Here is a 26,326-nt window from a genome sequence, read left to right on the forward strand (position 1 = left end):
GTGATTGAGGTGGTCAAGGTATCACTCCTCCACGTCCAATTTATCGTCGTGGATAATGTCTGTCTAGCCAAACTCGAGTAGTTTTGCCATAATGAGCTGGACATCCATCGAATTGAAATCACATTTCAATCCGTTGCTGCAGGTGGATGTCCTAAATAATCAAAGAAATCACGTAGAGGAATAGTAAAAAGCCATCCCGATCACCTCATTTGACACCACGGACTTCTTTGTATGGGGGGTCCTGAAGCAGGAAATTTATTCGTCGCCAGTCAACTCAAGAGAATAATTAAAAAATTGAATCAAGACTGTAGTGCACCAAATATCGCTAGTTCAGTATTTGATTGTAACATGAGCTGTCCGTACTAGATGCAATGCTTGCATTGTTGCAAGAGGACATTTTGAACAATATCTACATTAAGTAAATAAATAAATACAACGTAAATAAGTAATGAGAAAATAAAAACTATAAAATAAAAACAAAAGTAAAAACTACGCGTTTAGTCTTTTTGGCGATTTTTTTCCAAAACGAAGCAAAAACAAGCATACCTTTACAGGACTTTTTTCTTAGTTTATCTCTACACATTCCCGAAATTTATACATTTAAATTCGGATACTCTGTGTATTACACTACCGCCAGTTCATGATCCTATTATTGTTCAATATTATATTTTAACAATTTACTTATCGGAGAATGTATTTTCGCAATTCTTTTTGTGTAAATTGATGACAGAAAATCACTTTATTTTCGAACTTTTAATAATATTCCAATAAATGTATATATAATATTTTTTGCATGTTAAAAAAATATCGCGGATGTTCTTCCAACTTTTGAAAATTGTGCGCTGTTTTAATTTCGCGAGCCTCGAGGCTTTTTCACTATGTGCGAGATCATAACTTCGCGGTTCGTGCTCCGCTCCCCTCACGATCTTTTTTTTCTAACAATAAGATATCTTAATATTTAACAATATTAAGATAAGTTACTGCGTATTGCATAAATTCTTCGACTTGCGGTATTGTAAATTTCAAACCTATTCAGATTTAATGTTCAGATTTATTGAAAGTGCAAAATATTTATGCAATATCATATATCCAAACGAGAATAGATTGAAATGAATTAAAATGGATTCAGATTTTCATAAATACGGATTCGCGAATGTTAAAATGAATCAAAGAAAAAAGGAGCTATTATTATGCGTATGTTTCTTTTTCCGATATATATTATAATTGTGAACATTATGATATTCGTTTTTCATGTTATCAGCGTGTTTTAAAGAGCGAAATAGAAAATTTATTATGTTTTGTTTTTATCGACTGTAATAAATATGTATGTTTAACATTGAAAATGATCCGAGTGTGATCGAAACGTTTGTTTACTGCTAGCATATCCCAGCAAACGAGAACGGATTAAAATGGATTGAAATTGTTTTCTATCCGAATGCGTATTTTAAATAGCGAATACTTTTTTTTTGGATTTAATTGGATTCAATTGGATTCAATTAGATTCAATTGGATGCAATTGGATTGAAAAACTTTCTATTCAAGCATTTTCTATTCAAAATTTTTAATTGAACAATACACAAAAAAGCTAATATTATTTTTATTGAAAGGCATAGAGATATGCCTCATGCAATTCCTATAAATGAATAAAATGCATTCAGGATTGGAAAGCATTCATTTTAACATTCGTGAATCAATATTTCTGAAAATCTGAATCCATTTCAATTCATTTCAGTCCATATTCGTTTGCTGGGATTAGATTAAATTTTTACTTAACGATATATTTGTTTCTTTTATTTTTATTCAACTTCTATATTTCGACGATTTATTTTATTTTATATAATAATTTTTAGCTCGTAGTTCCTTTTTTTTTTGGTTTTTTTAAATTATGAGCATTATTACTAATAGATAATTTAAAATGAATCCTTTTCAATCCTGAATGCATTTTTATTCATTTTTAGGAATTACATGAAATAAATATCTATTCCTTTTCAATCTTGAATGCATTTTTATGCATTTTATTCATTTTTATTCACTTACGGAATTAGTCAATTATAACTGTTCCTCGGAAAAATGGAACGACTATGATTGCCCAATTTCATAATTACGAATGTTATTAAACTCGATTAAGGATGCCGTGTAAAGATAGTCATTTATAGGAATGGCATGGAGTACATCTCTATGCTTTTTAATCTAAAAGTAATATTATATAATAGTATTTTGTGTGCATTGTGAATACTGTTCAATTTAACAAACATTGTGAATAGGAAATGCAATTTTTCAATTCATTTGAATCTAAAAATAATATCAGCCATTTCTGTACATCGTGAACATTGCTTAATTCAAAATTCTGAATAGGAAATGCAATTTTTTAATCTAATTGAATAAAAAAAGTTTTTATTTGAAAATGACCATAAATAATCATATGCTGCTTAATTTATTCTAATTATGAGTAGTTTTTCGTTTTAATCAAACTAAGCTCAAAAAAATTTGTAACGTAAAAATAACCAAACCGAACACACTCCGAATAGTACTCTAATTGCGACGCGAAATCGGTCAAACGAGATTAGGTTATCCGGTTTTTATCCAATGTCATCTCATAGTAATGTAAATTATTTATATTTTATTATATCTGTTAAATGATGATATTTTTATTGTATCCATGTAATTTCGTGCACTGGATTAGATTATAATTGAACTACACACAATAAATAATATACTTATCAATTGAAGAAATTGTGTAACAGTTAACGCAGAAGATTCATAATCCGGAGGTCCCAGGTTCGAATCTCATTAAGATCCCAGCAAACAATAATGGATTAAAATGGATTAAAATGGATTAAAATTTTTTTAATGCGTACTTTAAATCCATGTGAAAATGGATTGAATGGATTGAAATAGATTGGATCCGAGCTGACACTAGTTTAACATTCGAAAAAAAAGAAGAGAGAGGATTCATATTTAAGAGATATAAATTTTATTCTTAAGACATTTCTAATAATTATATCTGAAATTAATTACTTCAAATTGGTAAAAAACGCACCTTAGTGAATCTTCTACGTTACCTGCTATACCACTTCTTTAATTGGTAAATGTGTTATTCATTCTCTATTTCAATTACGACCAGCTAAACTAATAATAAAATTATATAGATATAATAAAAATATCATCATTTAACAGATATAATAAAATATAAACAATTTATCATGAGACAATTTACTATGAGACATTACTGTGAGACAATATTGGGTAGGTGTTGGATAATCTAATCTCGCTTGGCCGATGTCGCGCGCCGTGATTAGTCTAATATTCGAGCTATGTTCGACTTGGTTTGCGAGTGTTTACATCGATCATTCATTTTATTTCTAATCAAAGAGAAACGAAAAAACATAGCTCAATTATTTTTACGTTACAACGTTTTTTGAACTTAGTAGATTAAAACAAAAAATTTCCTACTTATAATTTTGAATAATTTAAATAGCATTTATGGTCCATTTTTAAATAAAAACTTTTTTATTCAATTAGATTGAAAACCTGCATTTCATATTCAGAATATTGAATTGAGCAGTATTCACGTTGCACAGAAATTGCTGATATTATTTTTGAATTTAACTGAATTAAAAAAGCTGTACTTCCTATTCACAATTCTGAATTGAGTAGTATTCACAAAGTACAGAAAATGCTAATATTATTTTTAGATTGAAAAGCATAAAGATATGCTCTATGCAATTCCTATAAATGAATAAAAATGTATTCAGGATTGAAAAGGATTTATTTTAACATTCATGAATCCGTATTTCTGAAAATTTGAATTTATTTTAATCCATTTCAATCTATTCTCGTTTGCTGGGGTTTTTTAAATATCAATTTATTGATATCAATTTATTCAAATAGTTAGTTTCAGGTATAATTATTATTAAAAAAAAGTCTCAAGAATAAAATTTGTAAGCCTTAAATATAAATGTTTTTTTTCGAACATTAAACTAGCGTTAGCGGATTCGATCCATTCCAATTCAATCAATTCGTTTCAATCCTTCCAATCATTTTCATGGATTTAAAGTACGCATTCAAAAAATTTTAATCCATTTTAATTCATTCTCGTTCCTGGGTATTCATTAAAAATATATTTCTCATTTTCTTAAATTTGAATTCAAGAAATAAATAAACTATTGCTTTATCAATACGCGTATTTTGTACGGCTGCATAACATGAGCTCAGTTCGGATTTAAAAATCGAATAAATTATTGCTTTATTAATAGATATTTTATACGGTTGTATATTATATATTATATAATTCGTATATATTATATTTCGTTCACACAAGGGAAAATTGGAAACCGCTGTCGGTTATATCCCATACAGAAAGATTGCAAAATGATTGCAGATATATCTCATTGCAATGTTATAATATTGAAAATAGATTACACAATGTATTTGCAACATTGTTGCAATGTCATGGCATCATAAAAATGTCCGCCTTCAATGAGATTGCGCTGTAATGTCGTAGTAATGTTGCAGCGCAATGTATTTGCAACTATTATTAAATATAATTCTTTTATTATTGCTAAATACAATTTGAAATACAATTTGCGATATAAATAAAGTAAATGTAGAAGAAGAACTAATCAATATATACTTTACAATATAAAGATTTAAATTACAATATAAAGCTTCACTGATAAACTCAATGATAATGTAAAGGAAATGCCTATGTGAGCCAACACAAGATATTCGTGTGTAATAATACATATGTTAAAAATTTAACTTTTAGAGGGCCGAACTGGCCACTATAGTGGCCAGCGGAAAACTCGTCAATTTCTGGTAATATAAACATATATATACATAAATTCAATATATACATGAATTTTACATTAAAAAATTCAAAATTTTAAGGCAAAAATGTCGGCCCTCTAAAGGTTAAATAGACGTTTCATGTAATATGCACGTGTATAAAATACGAGGATTATTATCCCAATATCTATTTACAAAAAGTATGTTCAATTTAAAGTTTTACAATCAGAAATTCAAAACGCAAACAAACAAGAGTCTAAACAGACTAACAACTAAATTATTTAACCTTGAAATTTCAGATACTTATACTATCAATATATATAGACCGATTGAAATTTAACATAAATCATCTCACGAAAAATTAGAGAATTACCTTTCAACATATATAATGATTTCTTTTGTTCACAACATTATTTTTGTTAAATAGATTACATATTGCGAAGAGGAAACGTACATGCTAAACAAGTTAAATATTATTGCACGGTTGATGAAGAACAAAAATAAATCTAAGTAAAAAGCATATAAGAGAGTAAGAGCATACAGACTCTTATATATTTAGATTTATTTTTATTTGATAATAAGAGTCTTTATATAATTTTATATCATGAAGAACAATCACATAATAATAATGCAATTTCTATTAATGATAATAATAATAATACTCTTAACAAAAATAAATGTAGTTTTGAATTGATTTTAGTGAATCAGTTAATATTCAGACTTATGAAGTTAATTTGAATCCATCTAAATTTATTTAAATAAATAATCGAATTTAAAACTCTCAATAATAAATCTTTCAAGTGTGAATTTTTCTCTGCGAATGTTCAAAGTTTGTTACAACTAGGAAAAAATTTTTGTTTTTCTCCCCGCAATGTAGAATCTATCAGAATTCATCAAACACATCGAAAATAATCTATTAAAATTAAAAATCAATCATGTAAATATTTTTTGAAATAAATTTTTCCCAAACTTACACAATATTAAAAATATAACAAAATGCAGATCGAATATTGACAATGAGATTTTAGATTCCTTAAATGCTACTAAACAATTCGTTAAAGACAATTCACAAATATTACTAACGCGTGCAAACAAAGGGAATGTCATCATAGCTATGGACAAATTTGATTATATTAATAAAATGGAAGTTATAAATACGAAATAAAGGAAGAAAGTCGTTGGTCAAACATACAAGATAAAATTAATCTACCTAAAATTGAATTCATTAAAGCAATAAAGTTAGTGCTCAATTGTACGTATTTCGTTTTTAACAATAAGTATTATAAATAATTTCTCTCTCTCTCTCTCTCTCCCCCCCCCTCTCTCTCTCTCTCTCGGAGATCTCTTTTACTTCTATGATCCCCATTATCTCTTATTGTAGCGAATTTAGTTGTGCAAACTTTGGAGAGGGTTTTTCTCAATAAATTAAAATTCACTTTAGAATTTTACTACAAATATGTAAACGATATTGCTCTATCCATTCAGGGACAAAATATCGAATTATTTAATGCTTTAAATGATTTTTATCCCAGACTGAAGTTCACAATAAAATTGAGGGGCGACAGATTAAATTTCTTGAATCTAACCTTAATAAAAAAGGAAACAAAATAACATATGATTGGTATCATAAATCGACTTTCTCGGCACGCTACTTGAACTTCTTTTCTTGCCATCCATTGTGCCATAAAATAGGTACAATTATCTATTTAATTGACAGAGTAATTTTTTTGTCGCATCCTATGTTTCACAAGAATTTCGAATTCATCATTAATATTTTATTGAGAAACGGACCCATTGGGGTCTATCTAATTTTAAAAAATATCAAATAAAGGTTCTTGTCAAAATTCAAACAATTTAATAACGAATTAATGGTGAAAAAAAATAAACAAAATAAGATGCAACAAAAAAATTACCTAAATTACCTATTTCATCATATCGTATGTATCTTCATCCATCTCTAATTCAAAAGATTTTTTAAAAACAATCGGTTTATATATTTGGTCCCTACACGGAGATTAACAAATTAAGATCCTTCATTAAGGGATATGGCCTCTTAAGGGCATAAAAACAACAATAAATTAAAAAATTTTTTTTAGTTTAAAAAATAATTTAATACAAAATCAAATTAAAGCACTGATTAAAATTTATAAAAAAATTTTTTTATATTTTTTTGCATCTGAAATGGAGGTCTTATCAGTTTTTTTCAAAACAATGTTTTTCAAATCGGCTTGACAAATAACTTGAATAATTTTTATCCAAATGGGTTCAAATTTTAATTGCAACTTCTTAGACCCATTCCGCAGAAAAGTACGTAAGGATTTCTCGATATATAAAAAACTTTTTATTTTATGAGTTTTTCATAAAATTTTTTTAGCAAAAAATGCAAGTGTGACTTCAAATACCTGCTATTTTTGAAAATATTAACATTTTTGCAAACCCTTATGTACTTCTCTAGGTATTTTGTACATTAAAAAAAAATTTTTTTTTGCTTTAGATCAAAATTTATGGATGCTATATGTAAAGCCCTGGAGCACCTCCAAAAAACATATTAGATTATGTCACCGGTAGCGCTATTTTCTATTCAAAAAATACAAAAAAAAATTTTTTGTAGACTTTAATATATGCACTATGACCAGTGCTTTAATTCGATTTTATATTAAATTATTTTTTAAACTAAATAAAAAAAAATAAAAATTTTTGAATTTATTGCTGTTTTTATGTTCGCTAGAATGGCCATGTCTCTTATCTATAAATTATCTGTTTTTTTTACGTTCTAAGGTAGTATATAAGATTAATTGTCAGGATTGTTCCACATCCTACGTGGGTCAGACAAAACGATTGTTAAAGACAAGAATAAATAAACATCGGAATTACATTAATAGAAACACAGCAACGCAGTCTGTCATCACTGAACATAGAGTTAAGCATAATCATGATTTTGATTGGAATAATGTTTCGATTTTAGGTGAGGAAAAAACTGTAATAAAAGATTAATTTCAGAGACAATGTTTATTAAAAAACAAAAAAAAATGGTTCAAATCTACAAAATGACACGAATTTACTGAATCCCTTATATCATGAATTGGTCACGAAAGTTTGAAATTTCCTTGTTTTAAATTCTAGGTGTTTATTAGTAATTTTATGTTTATATTTATTTTTATTTCTGTACTGTTGCATTCTCACACTTTCGTTATTCTTATTGTGTTCTGACCTCACACTCAATGATGTGACTCATCTCTTTGTATTCACATTGTATTGTAACAGACCATCGTTAATCTGATTTTAATGTAAGTTTTTAGAGAATTTGACTTAATTTTAAATTTTAACCAGCCATTTTATTCTATTGACTCTATTGGTGAAATACATCTAATATAGTCAGTTTGTATATCCGACAAAATATAACAGACGACATAGAAGTTTTCAATTATTGACAACAGTTTAACGATGATTTGACGGCTTAGTGATTAAACATTATTTTATATTTCTATGGATTTCTATCAATATTTTTACATTGAAGAGGACTCAATACTAGGATCGAAACGTATATGTATTTAAAATTTTAATATATGTATGTATTATTACACACGAATATCTTGTGTTGGCTCACATAGACATTTCTTCTACATTATCATTATTGAATATATATTTTATGTTAGAATTATATTTTATACTTAATTGTTAATTTTATGTGCAGGTACTCTCGTATATATACCTGCACATAAAATTTACAATTAAGTATAAAATATACAACATGAAAATGATATCACTCGTCAAAGCCATTGTGGTACAAATGATTTTTATCAAACAAAAACACACGATCGGCACAAATGACTATCAAACAACAAGTGAGCGTTCAAATAGACTATAATTTTCACAGGTATCTTGCAAAACATGTACGATTGTAGTACCAGAATGGTTTTTACGGGTAATACCACGTTGAGGCTCAAAACTTTTCAAACGACCCTCGTGTATTTAGTTTTACGTATTGTATATAAACATATATTTTACATTTTTTCGCAAATATTATATATACTCGTATTTTACACTTTATGCAGGAACGGCTATTTCTATACGCGATTATAATGATTATTTATTTATTATACATATTCATAGCTAGTGAAGTGGGAATAGTAAGAAACTTAGTATTCTATTTTATTTTCTTTATAATATTCAAAGAATTTTTTCAATCTAAATATTTCAAAAAATTATGAGAGTTGATTATAAAGTTTGAAAAATCTTGTCGCGCCGTGACAACAAATGTTTTAAGGAATATTATATTATAATTCCTAATGGCTTCCGCACACTGGACACGGAAACACTTGCTTGAAAATGCGACGCGATAACTAATAAGCTTATAGCTCCAACCTTCCCCCATCCCGAAATTTTTTATTAATTATTTCATTTTGAGAGGATCTCGTTAGCGCACATTCTGATAATATACTCACATCGCTTGGTGTCTAATAATTTTTCATTGCTTTACTAATGAGAATATTTTATTTTCACTCGGCGATGTACGTACTCTATCGAACTCCGCTCTTTCATTTTTAAATATAAAAACCATATAATTTTACTTTTAACTTTGTGTGAGTTTTTTGCTGTTACATAACAATTTTTTCTTCTCGTTATAAAACCATATAAGTAATTTTTAATACTTCTGTTAGTTCGAGCTTTGACGAAATATGCAATACATAGGAAAAATTTTCGTAAGGTTTTTGTCTTAAAAAATAGAATATACGCTATAATTGATACGTTCTTTCTTGTACAATATCTATTCTTCTTTTAAAAAAAATTTTTTTCTTAAATAAATAAAAGTAAAACCGAACATTCTTTCTCTTCAAAATGAGGTAGACAAGGAGACATTAAAAGTTATAAAAATATCCAAATGGAATTAATTAATGTTAAATATTATAAATTACAACAAAATTGATGCAGTGACGTTCTTTTCAGTACAATAACAAAATCCTTTTTTTTTTGTTGTCATCCCGATTGGTGCACGGTACATTCCTGGGTTGATTGAAAATCTCCCCCCCCCCTAAAAAAAATTTCACGATACGCCCGTGTTTATGTAATATGTATTATACAGGGTATATCAAAAGTCTGGAAACAAATATCTCGAAAGCAAAGTATTTAAAAAAAAATGTTTTAAACAAAAATTGTAGGGTTTAAAAAGATCTATTCACTGATTACATCCGCTTGACCTTGGATGGCGCCAAGGTCAGGTCAAGGTCAAATTGATTTTTTAAAATGGAACACCTTATCTTTGATGCCAGAATCTAATAGCTTTTTTAAAATACTATAATAAAGTTATTTTTCATTAAGTACTTCTCGAATTATAAGGCTTGGAAGTTACCGCACATAAACTTACAATATCATTGCAGAAACGTTGCAACATTGCAGATAGCGCTGTAATATCGTTGCAATATTGTAGATATTAGGAATTATAATATACTTATAATACATATGACGGCGCAAGGTTTTATTAATTTTGCAGCATTGTTACATTAAAAATATTTTGGCTTTTGACTAATGAGCTGCTGTCATATATGGACACATACGGCAATTACACGTTATATGATTGTTAATTATTTCCATTAATTATTTACAAATTATAATGTTTCGTTGAAACATTTGTTGTCGCCGCTGCGCGACAAAATTTTTCAAACTTTATAATCAACCCTCATAATTTTTTAGAATATTTAGATTAAAAAAATTCTTTGAATATTGCAAAGAAAATGAAATAGGATGCGATGAAATAGGATGGAGTTTCTTATTTTTTCATTTCATCAGTTAAGAATGTGTACAAAATAGGCGACCTGCATAAAGTGTAAAATATATATTTACGAAAAAGTGTAAAATATATACGTAAACACCATATACGTCAACTTTAAAATTTATTGTATATACAGAATGGTCCACTTAAATCGACCATTTGAAATATCTTGTTTATTTTTGATGATAAAAAAATAAAGATAATAATTCGTTCGTGTTATGCAAAGCAAAAACATGCAAAAATTCGATCAATAAACGAGCTAACAAAGAATGTAACATTAAATTGATAAACTATGCATTTATTGCAACTCACATACGTTTCGTGTTCGCAGATCTTTCTTTTCAGTATGTATTAGATTGAGTAAAAAGTCATCGCGTATTTTTTAGCTCAAAGTTGTATATACAATATCTTCGTCAATAATGAATAAAATTCAAATTTTAAAAAAGGGTTTTAAAGCTTGAAATCTCTACTTTTAAAAGCTTATCACATTTTTTAAGTTTATATGAGTTTGATAATTTTTACATACCAAAAACTACGAGCTGAAAAAGACGAAAAATTTTCTTCTCACTTTGTGGATTTGTAACGTGTCCAAAACGAATTTGAGAAAATTTTCGATTACCTATCGTGAAAGCTTGATACTTTCCCTACAAAATCGTTTTTTTTTAAATATTCCTACGACTTTTGATACTGAGTTATCGCGGATTAAATGAAAGAATTATTTTAACTTTAATTGCTCATAACTTCATTAAAAATTGTCGTATCGTATAATTTAAAAAAGAGATTTTTAAAGCTGAAACTTTACTCTATCAAGATATATTTATATTGTTGGTAAGAAAGTAATTGCGGTTTTTACTGATAGATGTCTTTTAAAAAAACGCGATGACTTTTTACTTAACCTAATATTATATACACATATGATTCTCTAATTAATAATTAATTTCTCTAATTATAACCGTAAAGACTATCTCAACATAATTAATTTAAACAGCAATACAAAAAATATATGGAGACACAGATTATTTTAACATAATTGAGTTAACTGTGATAATTCTTGAAGTATTCTCTTTTATAACTCTTTCATATTAGTCTAATGGTATGTGTTGAGTTCCTGCACCCAATATAAGAAATGATATTTTAATAAAGGTATTTTTTTCCTCCTCCAACTAATTGATTGTTGAATGTCAATCCGAGTTGAAATAAATTCCGTAGTCAATAGTGTAAAATTTTTTATATAAATTGTTTTCTATTATTTAAAATATAAATCAGTTATTAGTGACATTAAAACGTAAAAAAAAAGAAACGGAGTGAATATAAAAGTGAAGGGTTTTAAAATTAATGGTCATAAATCATTTTTTAAATTAAACTTACATCAAATTCAGGGACGTCAACACAAATCAACATAGCACACTGAATGCAAGATTCAAATGGTGTAATTGCTCGGTAACAAACTGATATTAAGAGCGTTTGTTTTTAGAAACAGAGTTTAATTAATAAAAATAGGATCCGTCCAGGCGTTCCTTTTTCTAAATTGATACCTTTCCTTTGTTCCTTTATATGTAATATTTCTGAGATTGTCTTCTTAATCTTTTATTGTAATTATTTTCAATATCAAGAATAGCAGTATTATCTCAATTAAAAGAATGATTCGAATTAAAAATGTGCTCAGTTATCACGAAATGTCTCAACGTCACAATTTATATTATTTTTATGTTCATTTATGCGAGTTTTAAGTTGTCTCTTAGTCTGCCCAAACGTAAGAATTGCTTTGCAATTATTACAATTAATTTTATAAACAACATTTTGAACTGACGATTTATCAAGTTTACCTTTGTGTACCTTTATGAACGAGTTTAATTTGTTCAAGCATCTATAACTGATTGTGAAGATAGATTTGTTGACGAGGTAATAGCGGCATTACAAAAAATTTCTTTTTATCATTTCAAGATAATCTTTGCGGTTATGATTATTTGTATATTTAGAGAATTATGTATATATAATATTAAAGAAGAATCTGCGGTCATGAAACATATGTGAGTTTTTGAATAAATGCAGTTTATCAATTTAATCTTATATTGTTTGTTAGCTCGTGTATTGACCGAATTTTTATATGTAAAAAAATGTTTCAAATGAAAGTAAAACGGTTTCGAGGCTAGAAATTATGTACTAACTTTCATTACGAGTAAAGTTCGAATTATGTATCGAGTTTTTTAATAATTTAATGTTTTTAATTATTGTACTGAAGATGGTCAGATTGTGACCGAAACGTTTACATATTGTTGGAATTGTTTATGAATATATAACTTATTTACATCTGTAGTGTGGCTTTGCTGTATGCTCTTTTTCATTTAACCTTTGTAACATTTAGCCACTTTCTAATATTTAAAATTTTTAATTAGTTCTTTTTCATTTTTTTTTTACTATATGGATACAGTACCGCCGGCATTAGTATTACACAAGGTGTCCGATCGATGGTTAAAATTTCTTGAATGTTGTTCAGGGTCATGTTCTGGATAACATTTGTCAAGATCAAAGTCATTGGAGGTTGTACCTCTCATTTTCGTTTTTATGTAAAAATGAATTCTTAGTGCAAAAATGAAAATAATAAAGGTACAACTTCCAATGGCCTTGATCTTAACAAATATTATCCAGGACATGATCTTAAACAATATTCAAGAGGTTTTAATTGGTTGGATACCTTGCGTAATGCTAATGCTGGCGATACTGTAACTTTCAAACCTTTATAACTCGAAAAGTATTTAATGAAAAATAACTTCATTATAATGTTTTGAAAAACACCAGCTGTTACATTTGGCATAAAAAATAGGGTGTTCCATTTAAAAAAATCAATTTGATATTGACATGACCTTGACGACGCCATTCAAGGTCAAGCGGATGAGAATAGTAATATATTAGAAAGAAACTAACTATTAATAACCATATTTAAAAAAAAAGCGCTTTCAGAAACTCTACGAGCACACTCTGATCGATCTAAGAGTAAGTGACGGATTTCATTTACATATACCTCTTTATAGGGATCCAAGCATTTTCTTCTTACGAAAAAGCGTATTATAATATTATACATCGCTTGCTTGGCAGCGTATATAGCGTATATATATTCTGCAAGCAGCATAGTACGCAATATCGCCGTGAGATGGACTCGTTTTCCGTAAGAAGAAAATGACGCGAATCTCTATAAAGAGGCATATGTAAATGAAATCCATCACTTACTCTCAGCTCGATCAGAGTGTGCTTGTAGAGTCTCTGAAAGTGCTTTTTGTTAAATACGGTTATTAATAGTTAGTTTCTGTGATGCATACCCGTTTTCTGCATTTTGTATCTTGCCGAAACAAGGATATATAAAAGATTTTAGCACTACTCAGTATTACTCAACATTTCTGCACTACTACAGTTATGTAGTAGTACAGTAGTGCCTTAAAATACTCCTAGTGTTCAGTAGTACTTTTCTACAAGAGTTGTAAGTTTTCGGCGTTCTTTTTTTATCAAATATACGTTTATTACTGAGTTTCTGATAATATAAAAGTAAGTAAATGTAGAATTAAAAAGAATTATTTCTATCTAATATATAAATAGTAGAAATTTTATAATCTCTGTCAATCTTCGGAGATCGCTCAGCCGGAACGAATGTATTGCTTTAGAGTTAGTGTTGCATCATCCTCTAAAATAAATCCTAATAAACTTAATTATATATACTATAATAATATTTATACATGTACAATCCTTTATCTACCATTTTATATTGTTTATATAATAAAATTTTGTTTATTAATTGTAAATTTACGATATGTAGATTTTTCAAAATCGATTTTCGATAGTTCAAATAATTATACTTTTTTGAGCGATTCATATCATACTATTTTTTTTGTTAGTCCAGAGGGTCAAAAAATCCTACGGATTTTTGCTTGAACATTAAATTAAAAAATTTGAGAATTTTTTTATCAAAAGTAGTTATTTTTTGCGAATTTTTTCAAAAAAATTTCTTTGAAGCATTGTAATTAATTGAAAATAAAATATTACTTATTTGATCTGTTTTCGTCTGATTTCGAGGTATAAATTTCACATGTTTTGAGCTACAAAATACGTATTCAGTCCAGAGATATAGCGTGACAAAATTGCAAGGTTTCATATACTCTGGTGAGGCCGACAAGCTAACCAAAAATAACAGTGGCCTACTAGGATTAAGAATTATTTTATTTTTCGATTAAATATATATATAGACTTGCCTAAATTACGGAAAAGGAGGATTTACAAGTAATTGATGTACCTCCACCCACCTAAATGGTGATATATATACATAAATATATATATATATATATATATATATATATACTCGTATATATATATAAGACTAAATGGGAAATGATGTTGGATAAAATTATGTCTAAATTTGTTATAATGTGTTGATTTACGATGACTTGAAATCAACATTCATCCTCTGGGATTCGTCCATTGACAACTAGGCAGGTCGAGCTCGGAAGCCCTACTAAATTTCAAATTCTATTTTCTTAATAACGGATCTGCGATGAGGAGCTCAAAAAATATCAATTATCATAGCATCCCAGATATTTCTATAACTAATTCTTCACTTTTTTATTTCTCATGCCACACAATAGATGATCTTATGGGAAGTGACCATCTTCCTATTAATATAAAACTTACACATTATTCTGACAGTGTGATATAACTATTAAACGTAATAAAATCTGCCTAACAACTTTCGACCAAAATTGATTTGCTGAGTTGATGATCAATGATGTAATGAATTTCGACTTAAATCAATGAAATTTCAACGGTTTTATTGTATGAGAATTGGTATAAATTGGTTGTCATCTGCACGATACAAGCAGGTGCTAGAATTTTTAATTAAGGGCAAAGTATCTATCTTCAATTTTCAACAAAATAAGGTTATTACTAAAGAGATCTCTCAATCCCTCAAAAGAATCGAAGAGAATAAAAAGAAATAAACCTTGGCGGGATACCGAATGCCAGAAGACAGTAAATAAAAGAAAAAAATGTTGTCTCTTTAAAGAATAACCCTTCTAAAGAAAAACTTCTTGAATATAGGAAAATTTCTCAGGAGACCAGGAAAAACATCAATAATAGTAAAAAGAAAAATTTTTAAAAATTTGTAAATAATCTAAATATTAAAGCTAATCCGAAATATTTTTGGGACACTAAATTAGATTAAACTTTTTAAGAAGTACTCTTTTTTTAATCCAAACTCTCCTCTAAATACTAACAAAGAACAGTTAATCGAAAACTATTTGTCTAAATTCGCTCCTTCATTAATTTTTGACGATAATAAACAAATTTCTAATAACGTAGTAACTTCTAATATTTTTAAAGATGAATTTACTCATTACGAGATCTAAAAAATCATTATAAAATAAAAAAAGATAGCTGTTCAGGTCAGGATTTAATTAATTATAAAATTTTTAGATGTTTACCAGAATCAACACTTAGACGATTAATTAAAATTTTCAAATTGATAATTAATGGTTCTTTTCCAGATTCTTGATATTCGTACGATGTCATCTTTATTCCTAAACCTAACAAGATAGACTTTAGATCGCTATCGCTAGCATCTTGTGTATTGAAGATTTTCAAAAAACTGATTAAACTAAGACTCGAGAAATTTATTGCATTAGACTTTCTCAATTCAAGTTCCCAATTTGGTTTTTTATCACATTTTTCGTTAACATATTGAAGTGATTGTGTGATAAACGTTGGGAAATTATCCCAAACGGATATAAGTTATATTAATTCCACGATCAAAGCCCAACTAGAATGGGGATCAATGTAGTATTGGAATGCCGCAAAAATACATAAGATAATCATTGAGAGGATACTGTGTTCAGATTACAAAATAGCCTTAAATCTCCCAAGATATTGTCAAACAAAGTCATTTGATTTTTTGCTGATTAAAAATCGTTTGATAGAAGCATTCTAATGAACTCTGACAAATATTTATGTAAATCCTTTCAACTTAAAAATTAAAAAATCATAAATAAAATAAAAAACTTTTATATTCACTGCTCTAAAAAAAAGTGGCTAAGATAATATACCTTTTATCTTAATTAGATGATCAATAATTAATTCAATCAACACCTAATTACACAAATGGGATATCCCCGGCTTTTTCTTTATCAAAGAGATTCCCGCGCCCTAAAGTCAATTTTGGTTATGACACAGGCATAGAGTCATCACGTGTACTAAACTAGAATCTTTATTTTCGTTATTATTAAATGAAAATTCCCAAGAAAACGAACTGATAACAATCTTTACAGATGTTTTGAGATTCTTGAATAAGCCGTCTTCAGACATTAACTTATCATAATAACAATGAATGTAGGACGTTCTCTGTAGGATGTTCCTTTGTTATTTCTGATCATTCAAGACATAGTTCACAAATTTAAGCTTAATCTTCTTATTAGCTTCTTCATTGCAGAAGTTATAGCTATTAATAAAGCAATAGAATTTGCTTTAAATAATTACTGAAAGGATATAGTAATTTATACTGATTCTCGAAGTACAATGCAAGTGTTAGGATCATATGTGAAGCCTCGGAGAAGGAAATCTCTTTTGATTGATTAACTTAGATTCCCAATATTAGGGACACATACTATAAAATTTTATACCTTGCTTCCTTAAAGTATATAGTAAAATTTGTATGGTGCCCTTCACACGTTGGGATTGTGGGAAATAAGTTTACAGATAAGATTGCTAAGCAGGGGCTACCAATGGTACAGAAATACAAAATAAAATCTCTCTCCGAGGTTCTACACAGTTTATCTTCAGAATACAATAATATAGATACAAACTTCAAGGAGAAAGTCAATAAAGACACGGGCAGTTATTATATGAAATTTTTCAGTAAAATTAATTTATTCTCTTTTGTGAAATGTAATAGAGCTGAAATTGGGTTGATTACCCGTATGATAACGGACTACGCATGGACTAATTGTAGGAAATTAACACTTGGTTTGATAGAAAATAAATAACGATAAATAAAGGGCAAAGTAAGAGTCAAACACATTTTTTTTAAATTGTCACACAATTAAAAAGAATAAATTATAAATAGAGAAAAGTAAAATTGAAAAAATATATAATAAAATAAAAAATAAAACTCAGTTTAAATACAAATAAATTACAAGTTTCGGCTATCGGATTGAGCCCTCTTCAAACATTAACTTATCATACAAATCGCTGTACAAAATTAATTATCGGAAATATTCGCATATTCACTATAATCACAATTCGGGTGAGTCTTGATGTAGAATTCGACATTATTCACTTACGATTGAACAGTCAAATGTGTTTCATATCTCTTGGAAAAAGTTCTAGTTAAAAGATAAAAAAGATATAAAGACTTCTTACGAAAAAATAAACACAACCAAATTAACATACCAGAATTCTAACAATTTTTTATGAGTTTTAATTACTTGTTAGAATTCCGGTATGTTAATTTGGTTGTGTTTATTTTTTCGTAAGAAGTCTTTTTATCTTTTTTATCAACTAGAACTTTTTCCAAGAGATATGAAACACATTTGATTGTTCAATCGTATGTGAAAAATGTCGAGTTCTACATCAAGATTCACCCCAATTATGATTATAGTGAATATGCGAACATTTCCGATAATTAATTTTGTACACCGATTTTGTGATAAGTTAATGTCTAAAGAGGGCTCAATTCGGTAGCCGAAACTTGTAATTTATTTGTATTTAAACGAGTTTTTATTTTATTATACAATATTTTTTTAATTTCACTTTTCTCTATTTGTAATTTATTCTTTTTAATTGCGTGACAATTTAAAAAATGTGTTTGACTCTTACTTTATTTATTGTTATTTATTTTGTATAGGAAGAGTCTTTCAATTTGTTAAATCGCATAAAAATTCTACTCTTAGATTGACTAAGATTGTTTCCTTTTTAAGTTTAATGCAATTCTTTAACAATAACCAAAAACTGTATTAATATAATTAAAAAATCCATATTTAGTGTGACGCATCATTTCAGGCAGCGTACAGATAAACAAAAATATAAAATGCGACTCGAAAGAATTTATCAGTGAAAAATGTAAAAAAGCCCATCAGAGCCTACATCAGCTATTCGGATATGCACAGAAAATTCTTTATTTTTGTGTGAATATAACAAAACAAATAAAATGAACGTTTCTACCCTTCAATTTGGGTTCTTATCAATATAAAATATAAATCGAAATTACATAAGTAACGCAAATTTTAAGTTGATGATTCCCGACAATTTAGTTCGTTCTTTTTTTTCCAAATGCCAAATTAGCTGTAACATTTTATAAACAGGATATAGGGATAAATTGGTAGAAAGAAAACACACAGTTGCTTATTTAAAAAATTATCCATTTTACATACATATTTTCTTTAAAGCAACTATGTGTTTTCTTTCTACCAATTGATTCATCTCATTATTCTGTTTATAAAAGGTACGATTATCAAAAAGTTAATAGTTTTTAATATTTTATATCAATATGTGCCAGAATAAAGTATAAAACTCATAAACTATTGGTTTTTTGATATCACTACATTAATACTTTTATGGTATATATAGAATAATTAGAGGAATTACATTATGCAAAAAAATCATACAATTACATTTTGAAAAATGGAGGTGCTTTCATATCTTTTTGGCGCCTCCACCTAGAAAAAAAACAACGTTATCAAAATACTCCCCCTTATTTTTATTTAAAACATTTTTTAAATAAAAATAAGCGAGGTATTTCAGATGGTCGATTTAAGTGGACCACCACGTACCAGGTGTACAAGTATGAAATGCGGATTTGAGAAAACAGATGGCGCATCAATGCAGTGTGTGGTATAAAGATTTGACTGTTATGTCATTTTGAAGTGCCATCAACAAGTGTCAGACGCGCACGAGTGATGAAAAAGTGTTTGCATAGTGTTGTGTTGCTGTGTTAGATATGTCGAAATTTATACCAAATAAAGAGCATTCACGGACAGCATTAATTTTTTGTTTCCATTTGAAGAAAACTGCTGCTGAATCATACCGATTACTTTGAGAAGCTTATGGTGAACATGCTCCATCGCAAGATACGTGTGAACGATGGTTTCGGCGTTTTAAAAGTGGTGACTTCGATGTTACAGACAAGGAACACGGAAAAACCGCCAAAAAGATACGAAGATGTGGAATTGCAAGCATTGTTGGACGAAGATGATTCACAAACACAAAAACAACTCGCAGAGCAATTGAGCGTTAGTCAACAAGCTGTTTCCAATCGCCTACGAGAGATGGGAAAGATTCAGAAGACCGGAAGATGGGTACCGCATGAGTTGGACGGCAGGCAGATGGAGAGGCGCAAAAACACATGTGAAATTTTGCTTGCACGATACAAAAGGAAGTCGTTTTTGCATCGTATCGTTAGTGGGGATGAAAAGTGGATTTATTTTGAGAATCCCAAGCGCAAAAAATCATGGATAGACCCAGGCGCACCATCCACATCGACCGCAAGACCGAATCGCTTTGGCAGAAAGACGATGCTCTGTGTTTGGTGGGACCAGAAGGGTGTGGTCTATTATGAGCTGTTAAAACCTGGTGAAACGGTTAATGCTGGACGCTACCAACAACAATTGATCGATTTGAACCGTTCGCTGCTTGAAAAAAGACCAGAATACCAAAAGAGACAACACAAAGTCATTTTTCTTCATGACAATACTCCATCACATACGGCAAAACCGGTTCGCGACACGTTGGAAGCACTCAGCTGGGAAGTTCTACCCCATGCGGCTTACTCACCAGACTTGGCTCCTTCCGATTACCACTTGTTTGCATCGATGGGTCACGCACTTGCTGAGCAGTGCTTTGGTTCGTACGAAGATGTGAAAAAATGACTCGATGAATGGTTCGTGGCAAAGGGGGAAGATTTTTACTGGCGTGGTATTCACAAATTGCCCGAAAGATGGGAAAAATGTGTAACTAACAATGGAGCATACTTTGAATAAAGCTCTTTTTATCATTCTTCCGAATTTAACGTGTTTTTTTTTTAAATCCGCATTTCATACTTGTACACCTGGTATGCGCGCGTGTGTGTGTACACGGTCTGTCTAAAAAGCTTCGAGACTGATTTTTTTCGTACAAAATAATATCTTTTTTCCGACTGCGAAATCTTTTAATACCAATATTTAACTTTGTATCGAATTTTTTTTTATGACCCTGGAAGTAGTATGTCCAAAAACTTATTAGTCATGTAAGTTTCGCTACATTTTACTTTTGTAAAAATTTTTGTAAAGGAATAGCGGACTGTTGTCAAATTTTGCCTTAAATTTCAAACCTAGGTATCGGCCAATTTTAGGTTCATATTTTAAAACAAAATTTGTTTCAAAATTCATACTCGATTGATCTTAGATGAAGTAAAATCGAAAGAAAAGGCGATGAAATCCAAAATCAAGATAAAGTTGGTTATTTTCTTTCGAAGTTGGTCGTAAATGGCTTTAATTTCCGAAATAAAAAGTTCAAATAAATTTATTTCACTGAAACTTCGATGAAATTTGACTGAAATTATTCTTTGTTCTGAAACACTTTTTTAGTAGAATTAAAAAAAAATAAAATTGACGGGAGATTGGTCACGAGCGATCATAGTGTACAAAAATTATCTTTGATACAGATTACCTTTAAATTACCTCGGATTACTTAAGATTACCTAATAGTACCTCACATTATTCCAGATTATCAAATACTACCTCATATATGTTATATTATTCAAGATTACCTTAGAGTATTAAATTACGTCATATTTTCTGAGATTATCCGAAATTTTTCCAAATTTACTTTACTCATCTAGGATTACCTTATACAAATACATACAGTATTATCAGATCACTCTATCTAGAATATCTTTTTATTTATAAACCACTATGATAAGTATATATAACTATATATAACCACGATGATAAGTATCTTCGAGAACATCGATTTTAGATTTTTACTGTTTAAGAAAAAAATAATGCAATTTTACGATACAAATATTCATTGTATACAGGAACACGGAAATAAAAAAATTTCGCAAATAGAATATGTATTATATGTATAGATAGTAATAAGTCTAATCGTAACATTTGAGATTTTTTAATACTAACAAAGCAATATCCAATTAAATATAAATATTAATAAGTATTTTATAAAATAAAAGTATTTAAAAAAATACCAACAGTAACACAGACTCTTTGTTAAACAATATCACAACTATTAGTGTTAAATTATAAGTTTTGTTAAGATTTATTTGATGTGCATCTAGTGTCAAACTGTTAAAACAGTGTTCGACACTAGAAGCACATATTGGGCTCATTCTTGCAGGCGACACCTGGTGACATCTACTATCCCCTCACTATTGCTCTAGGCTTAGCGGCCTTGCCACGTGACGCTCTGGCTTAGGAGCATCGGGAAGCATGAGAGTGTCCCAGAATGACCACCAAATATTTTATGTGCTAATAGAGCTAAGTCGAAAAGTCTATTATTTTGCAAAGTTAACAAGATATTAATGACTAAAAATCGTCAAATAGTTCTCAATAATTTTTTACTCAAATACTATCAACTTTACAGAGAAACTTTTCAGAATTTTTTCAACTTTTTAGTAAGTACACTCAGCAGCAGAAAGGTTGCAACAATTTTTTTTATGGGTTTGGATAATTCCTATATAAAAAAAACTATATCAACTATCCTCGGTCTCTCTTACCTCCGTGACCAACTCCCCAAAAATTAATTAATCTAGTTTTATTGCTAAAATATTATTGATTAGCGTATTCCAGAAGACATACGATAAAATTATGATAAAAAAAAACATTCTTTCTGAATTCGATAATTAATTTTATGATGCTCCTAAATGGTCATCCATTCTAAACCGAACCTCAACATAACATGCTTGACCTCTGTAATCGTACGAAAATTGCTCGTTCGATGATCCACGATGCTATAATTGTAACATATCTGATCAAAGATAAAAAAGATGAATATGTATTAAAAAAATAATTAATGCTAAATTTAATTGTAATGTACTAATGAGAATATACTTAAAATATCGTTGTATACATTATATTCTCATACCATATTAAAACTAAATGTGGAAAAAGTATTTTTCGCGTATTCATAATAATTTTACAATATTTTTAGCAAAATGTTATAGAATATTCAATATATATTTTTAGCGAAATATTACACAATTTTTGATAAAATCTTCGAACAAATTTTGAGAGAAATTTCAGTCAAATTATAAAAAAATGTTTTTATCAAAATTTTAAAGAAATTTTAGACAAATTTCAGAGAAATCTCAGCAAATTTTTGCAAATTTTAGTAAATTTTTCGGATAAACTTGCAAAGGGGAATTTCAGTTTAATTTCGGTTATTTTTCTGTATTTTTGTTGAAAAATTCATTTTCATCAAAATTTCAGCGGAATAGCAAATTTTCAATATGTTCACTAAAATGTCAATTTTAGCAAAATTTCTGTAAAGTTTCAGCAAAATTTTTTCATCAGGGAAGAGAACGCGTTTTAATAATATTTTGGACATCTAGGCAGATTTTGAAATAACCTTCAATGTGAGCGCATTGAAAGCTATTTCGAAAGATTACTACTATGAAACCCTAAACACAATGCAAGACGATAGCGATAGAAATAGTGGAATGCATATGTTAATAGGACATAGGAACATAGAAGAAGGCAATAGTGATAAATTTCCAAGTTGGAATTCTATGTCTATCGCCGTATAGCTTCCACCAATCAACGTTCAGATTTTTTTATTTTGTTTATATATATCCAACAGTTGCTGCAATATTGTAGGAATATTACACGTTGCAGCAATATTGCTGCCAGTTTTATGCTGGGGAATCTTGAAGCAGATATAAGAGTATACTACACAGTCTACATATAATCATATTGGTTGGCCTTTTATTGTATTTCTTTCGCGGCATTATGCAACGGGAAGTGGCAATTATATTCGTTATGACGTTTTTCAATATGACGTTTATTTTTATTATTCCTATCGCTGTTCTTGTCGCTGTTACCTAGCATTGTATTTAGGACTTAAAAGCTTTCAACAATTAAAAGACGTTCTGAATAGTGTACTGAAATATGGACTATATTAAAAGTTTTCATTAATAAAATTTGTATATATTTTTGTTTCTTGATTTTTCCTGAATTCAGTTGAAACTTTTTAGACAGACTGTGCCATACATCAATGCATTGTTTAAGAATTGATATTTCGACCTGATTTATGTTCCCGTCGAGACATTTCGTTTTAATTAATCACCTTTTCATCTTGATGTGAATCACCGAATTCCTCGGCGTATTGCGCGATAGCGGAGCAGTTAGCGGTCGACATTCGCCAATTATTTTGTAACGCCTCTTCCTCCTGTCTGCCGATCCTTCCTTTCTTCATGAGGTCGACAATTGTTGTGACGGTGCCGCGATTCTTCATATTCAATCTCTGTCGATTTTTCTCAGTTTTGGCAATTTTTTGATTTTGCGTAGCAGACATAAACTGACCGGTACGTGGAAGCGGAATCATCGTAGCCATCGTTCCACGATTACGAAGATCAGGCTCGCTACGGCCGCCTCTCGAGAGCTCCTTGTGTTCCACTGGAGCATTTCCGCTACTACCACCTTTTCCTTCGCCTCCGCCGCTCGACAGCTGGTCGTGATTTTCAACAGGCATCTCTTGCCGCGTCTCAAATTAAGTTTCATAGAACATTTACTTGCTTAGGGATCGTCCATTTCCTCCAATCTTAGTGTTTGTATGAAACGCGTATTGAAAAATTGATTGGATACTGTCTAACTGGTGGTATACCTTTCTTTCTCTATCTCTCTTCTCTGGAAAGATCACTGTTGCAATCGATCCTCTTTAAACAAAAACGGACGACTGTTTGTTTTGTAAAAGAACCGACATCAATGAATTGATTATCACTGATTATTCGTCGATTGGCACTGATTCGTTGATCCGCGACGATCAGAGATACGTAGTTTCTCCCGGATTCAGTGCAACACGCACAGTGCGAATCGTTTCTTCTAACGACAACGACTTGGAGACGACAGCGGCTCCATCATGTATGTATCGTCGAACGCTGAATGCACGCATGCGCTGAACCAAAGATTTTCAAAATGTCCCTCTGGCATTTCAGTCGTCACTGCGACTCATGACTATCTTTGATGTAATGCGCCCTTCTCCCGCCCTCACCCTTTAACGTGTCGCGCGAATTTTCGCAAGTGCAACTAGTCGCGTGTTTTAATCAAGTGAATTGTGTCTTGTTCGTCCATTGCAGATGCATCACTTGGAGTGTACCTTCTCTTCGTTTCTGAGATATAGCGCGGCGTCACGTAACAATCAATAGTTCAAAGATCACGTGGCTCATATCAAAAATATGATCATGTGATAACAATCATTTTTTGAAAATAGATATTAAAACGCATGCAACTCGTCCTGTAATAAAAATGTTCATTTTTTCACTTTATTAATTCTTAATCTTGTGAATCAAAATGTTTATGTTATTAATTTAGGATTCGGCGAAATCTATACTCTATCTGATATCTTGGGATGATGAGATAAGAACCAAACTGAAAATCGGTCGAAATATGCTAATTTTTCCGAGCTCTGAATTAATCGTTTTCATGTTGTGTTAAAAACGTAGTTTGAACAGTAGAATCTCCACCTCTAATTTCTACATAGAATGTCTGTGTATGTGACACTCGCGTAGACACATAATAAATATTATTTTGAATCATTTTAATACTATTTTTTATAATTCGTTATTTGTTAATAAGAAATATGAATAGAAACTGATCTGTGTTCCGTGGGTAACATTCGATTTCAATATGAGTAATGCATATTCAGCTGAAACTTGGAGCGTATTCGAGAACGAAAATATTTATTTCAGTTTTTTTTTTCCGGGACAAAGATACTACGCGCAGAAATTGTAAGACTTCTGCAGAAATGAACATGTTGCGTTTCTCATGCACTCTTCTCGTAAGATTCACCATTGTGTTTCAAAATGAAGGTACATATACGTAATGCAAAAGACTCTTATTACTACTGTTTTTTCATTCAATCCATCATCCCTGTTATATCCTCATATCCCAGACACTACACAATATTTATAAAATATTTACAAAATATTTATAAATATTTATAAGGCTTATTTTAAATATTTTGTACATATTTTTGTAGTTTTAGATTCCATAGATCATAAAAATTTATTATAAATATTGTGAAATATTTATTGCAAACCTTGTAATAAATGCTAGGGAAATACTTAATAAGACATTATAATTCAAATAAAAAATACTTAACAGAAATATTTATTTATATTTATATTATTACATTAATACATAAATATTACATTAAATAAATACATATATTACATACACATTACATTAATATTCATAAATATTACATTAAATATTTAGTCTGTCTTTTAATAATATTTCGAATAAAGCTTTATATCAAATATGTATAAAATATTTATATAACATTTCAAAAAGTGAATAATAATAAATATTTATCATAAATATTCCGTGCTGTCTGAGATGTATCAACGTCTTGCCGTTATCATTTATAGTAGTATGCAACTGTTCGTTCGCGCGGTTCACACGCACAATGTTTTACGCCATGCGTTTTGTAAATTCGTAGCATCATAACGCGATTAAAACACCTGCACTGATACCTTATGTACTCGCTCTTCACGTTTCTTTAACGAACAATTTTCTCTTCGATACA

At 29.4% G+C, this 26,326-nt stretch overlaps 1 protein-coding gene across 5 annotated transcripts in view; it reads right to left on the reverse strand.

Annotated features, from left to right (window-relative positions):
• LOC108747127 overlaps nucleotides 1-24,361 on the reverse strand; it is a 38,184-nt gene extending 13,823 nt beyond the window's left edge. For 4 of the 5 annotated variants that reach the window (XM_018484398.1, XM_018484397.1, XM_018484399.1 and 1 more), the window contains exon 1: nucleotides 23,867-24,078. In XM_018484398.1, coding sequence (XP_018339900.1) covers nucleotides 23,867-24,034 — 168 coding nt within the window. In that variant the 5' untranslated portion in view covers nucleotides 24,035-24,078. Of the gene's footprint in view, nucleotides 1-23,866 lie in introns of all 5 variants that reach the window. The other variant, XM_018484396.1, reaches the window with a different exon arrangement.
• Nucleotides 24,362-26,326: the final 1,965 nt, after the last annotated feature.

This window comes from Trachymyrmex septentrionalis, unplaced genomic scaffold (assembly GCF_001594115.1).
Source record: "Trachymyrmex septentrionalis isolate Tsep2-gDNA-1 unplaced genomic scaffold, Tsep1.0 scaffold194, whole genome shotgun sequence".
Lineage (NCBI taxonomy): Eukaryota > Metazoa > Arthropoda > Insecta > Hymenoptera > Formicidae > Trachymyrmex > Trachymyrmex septentrionalis.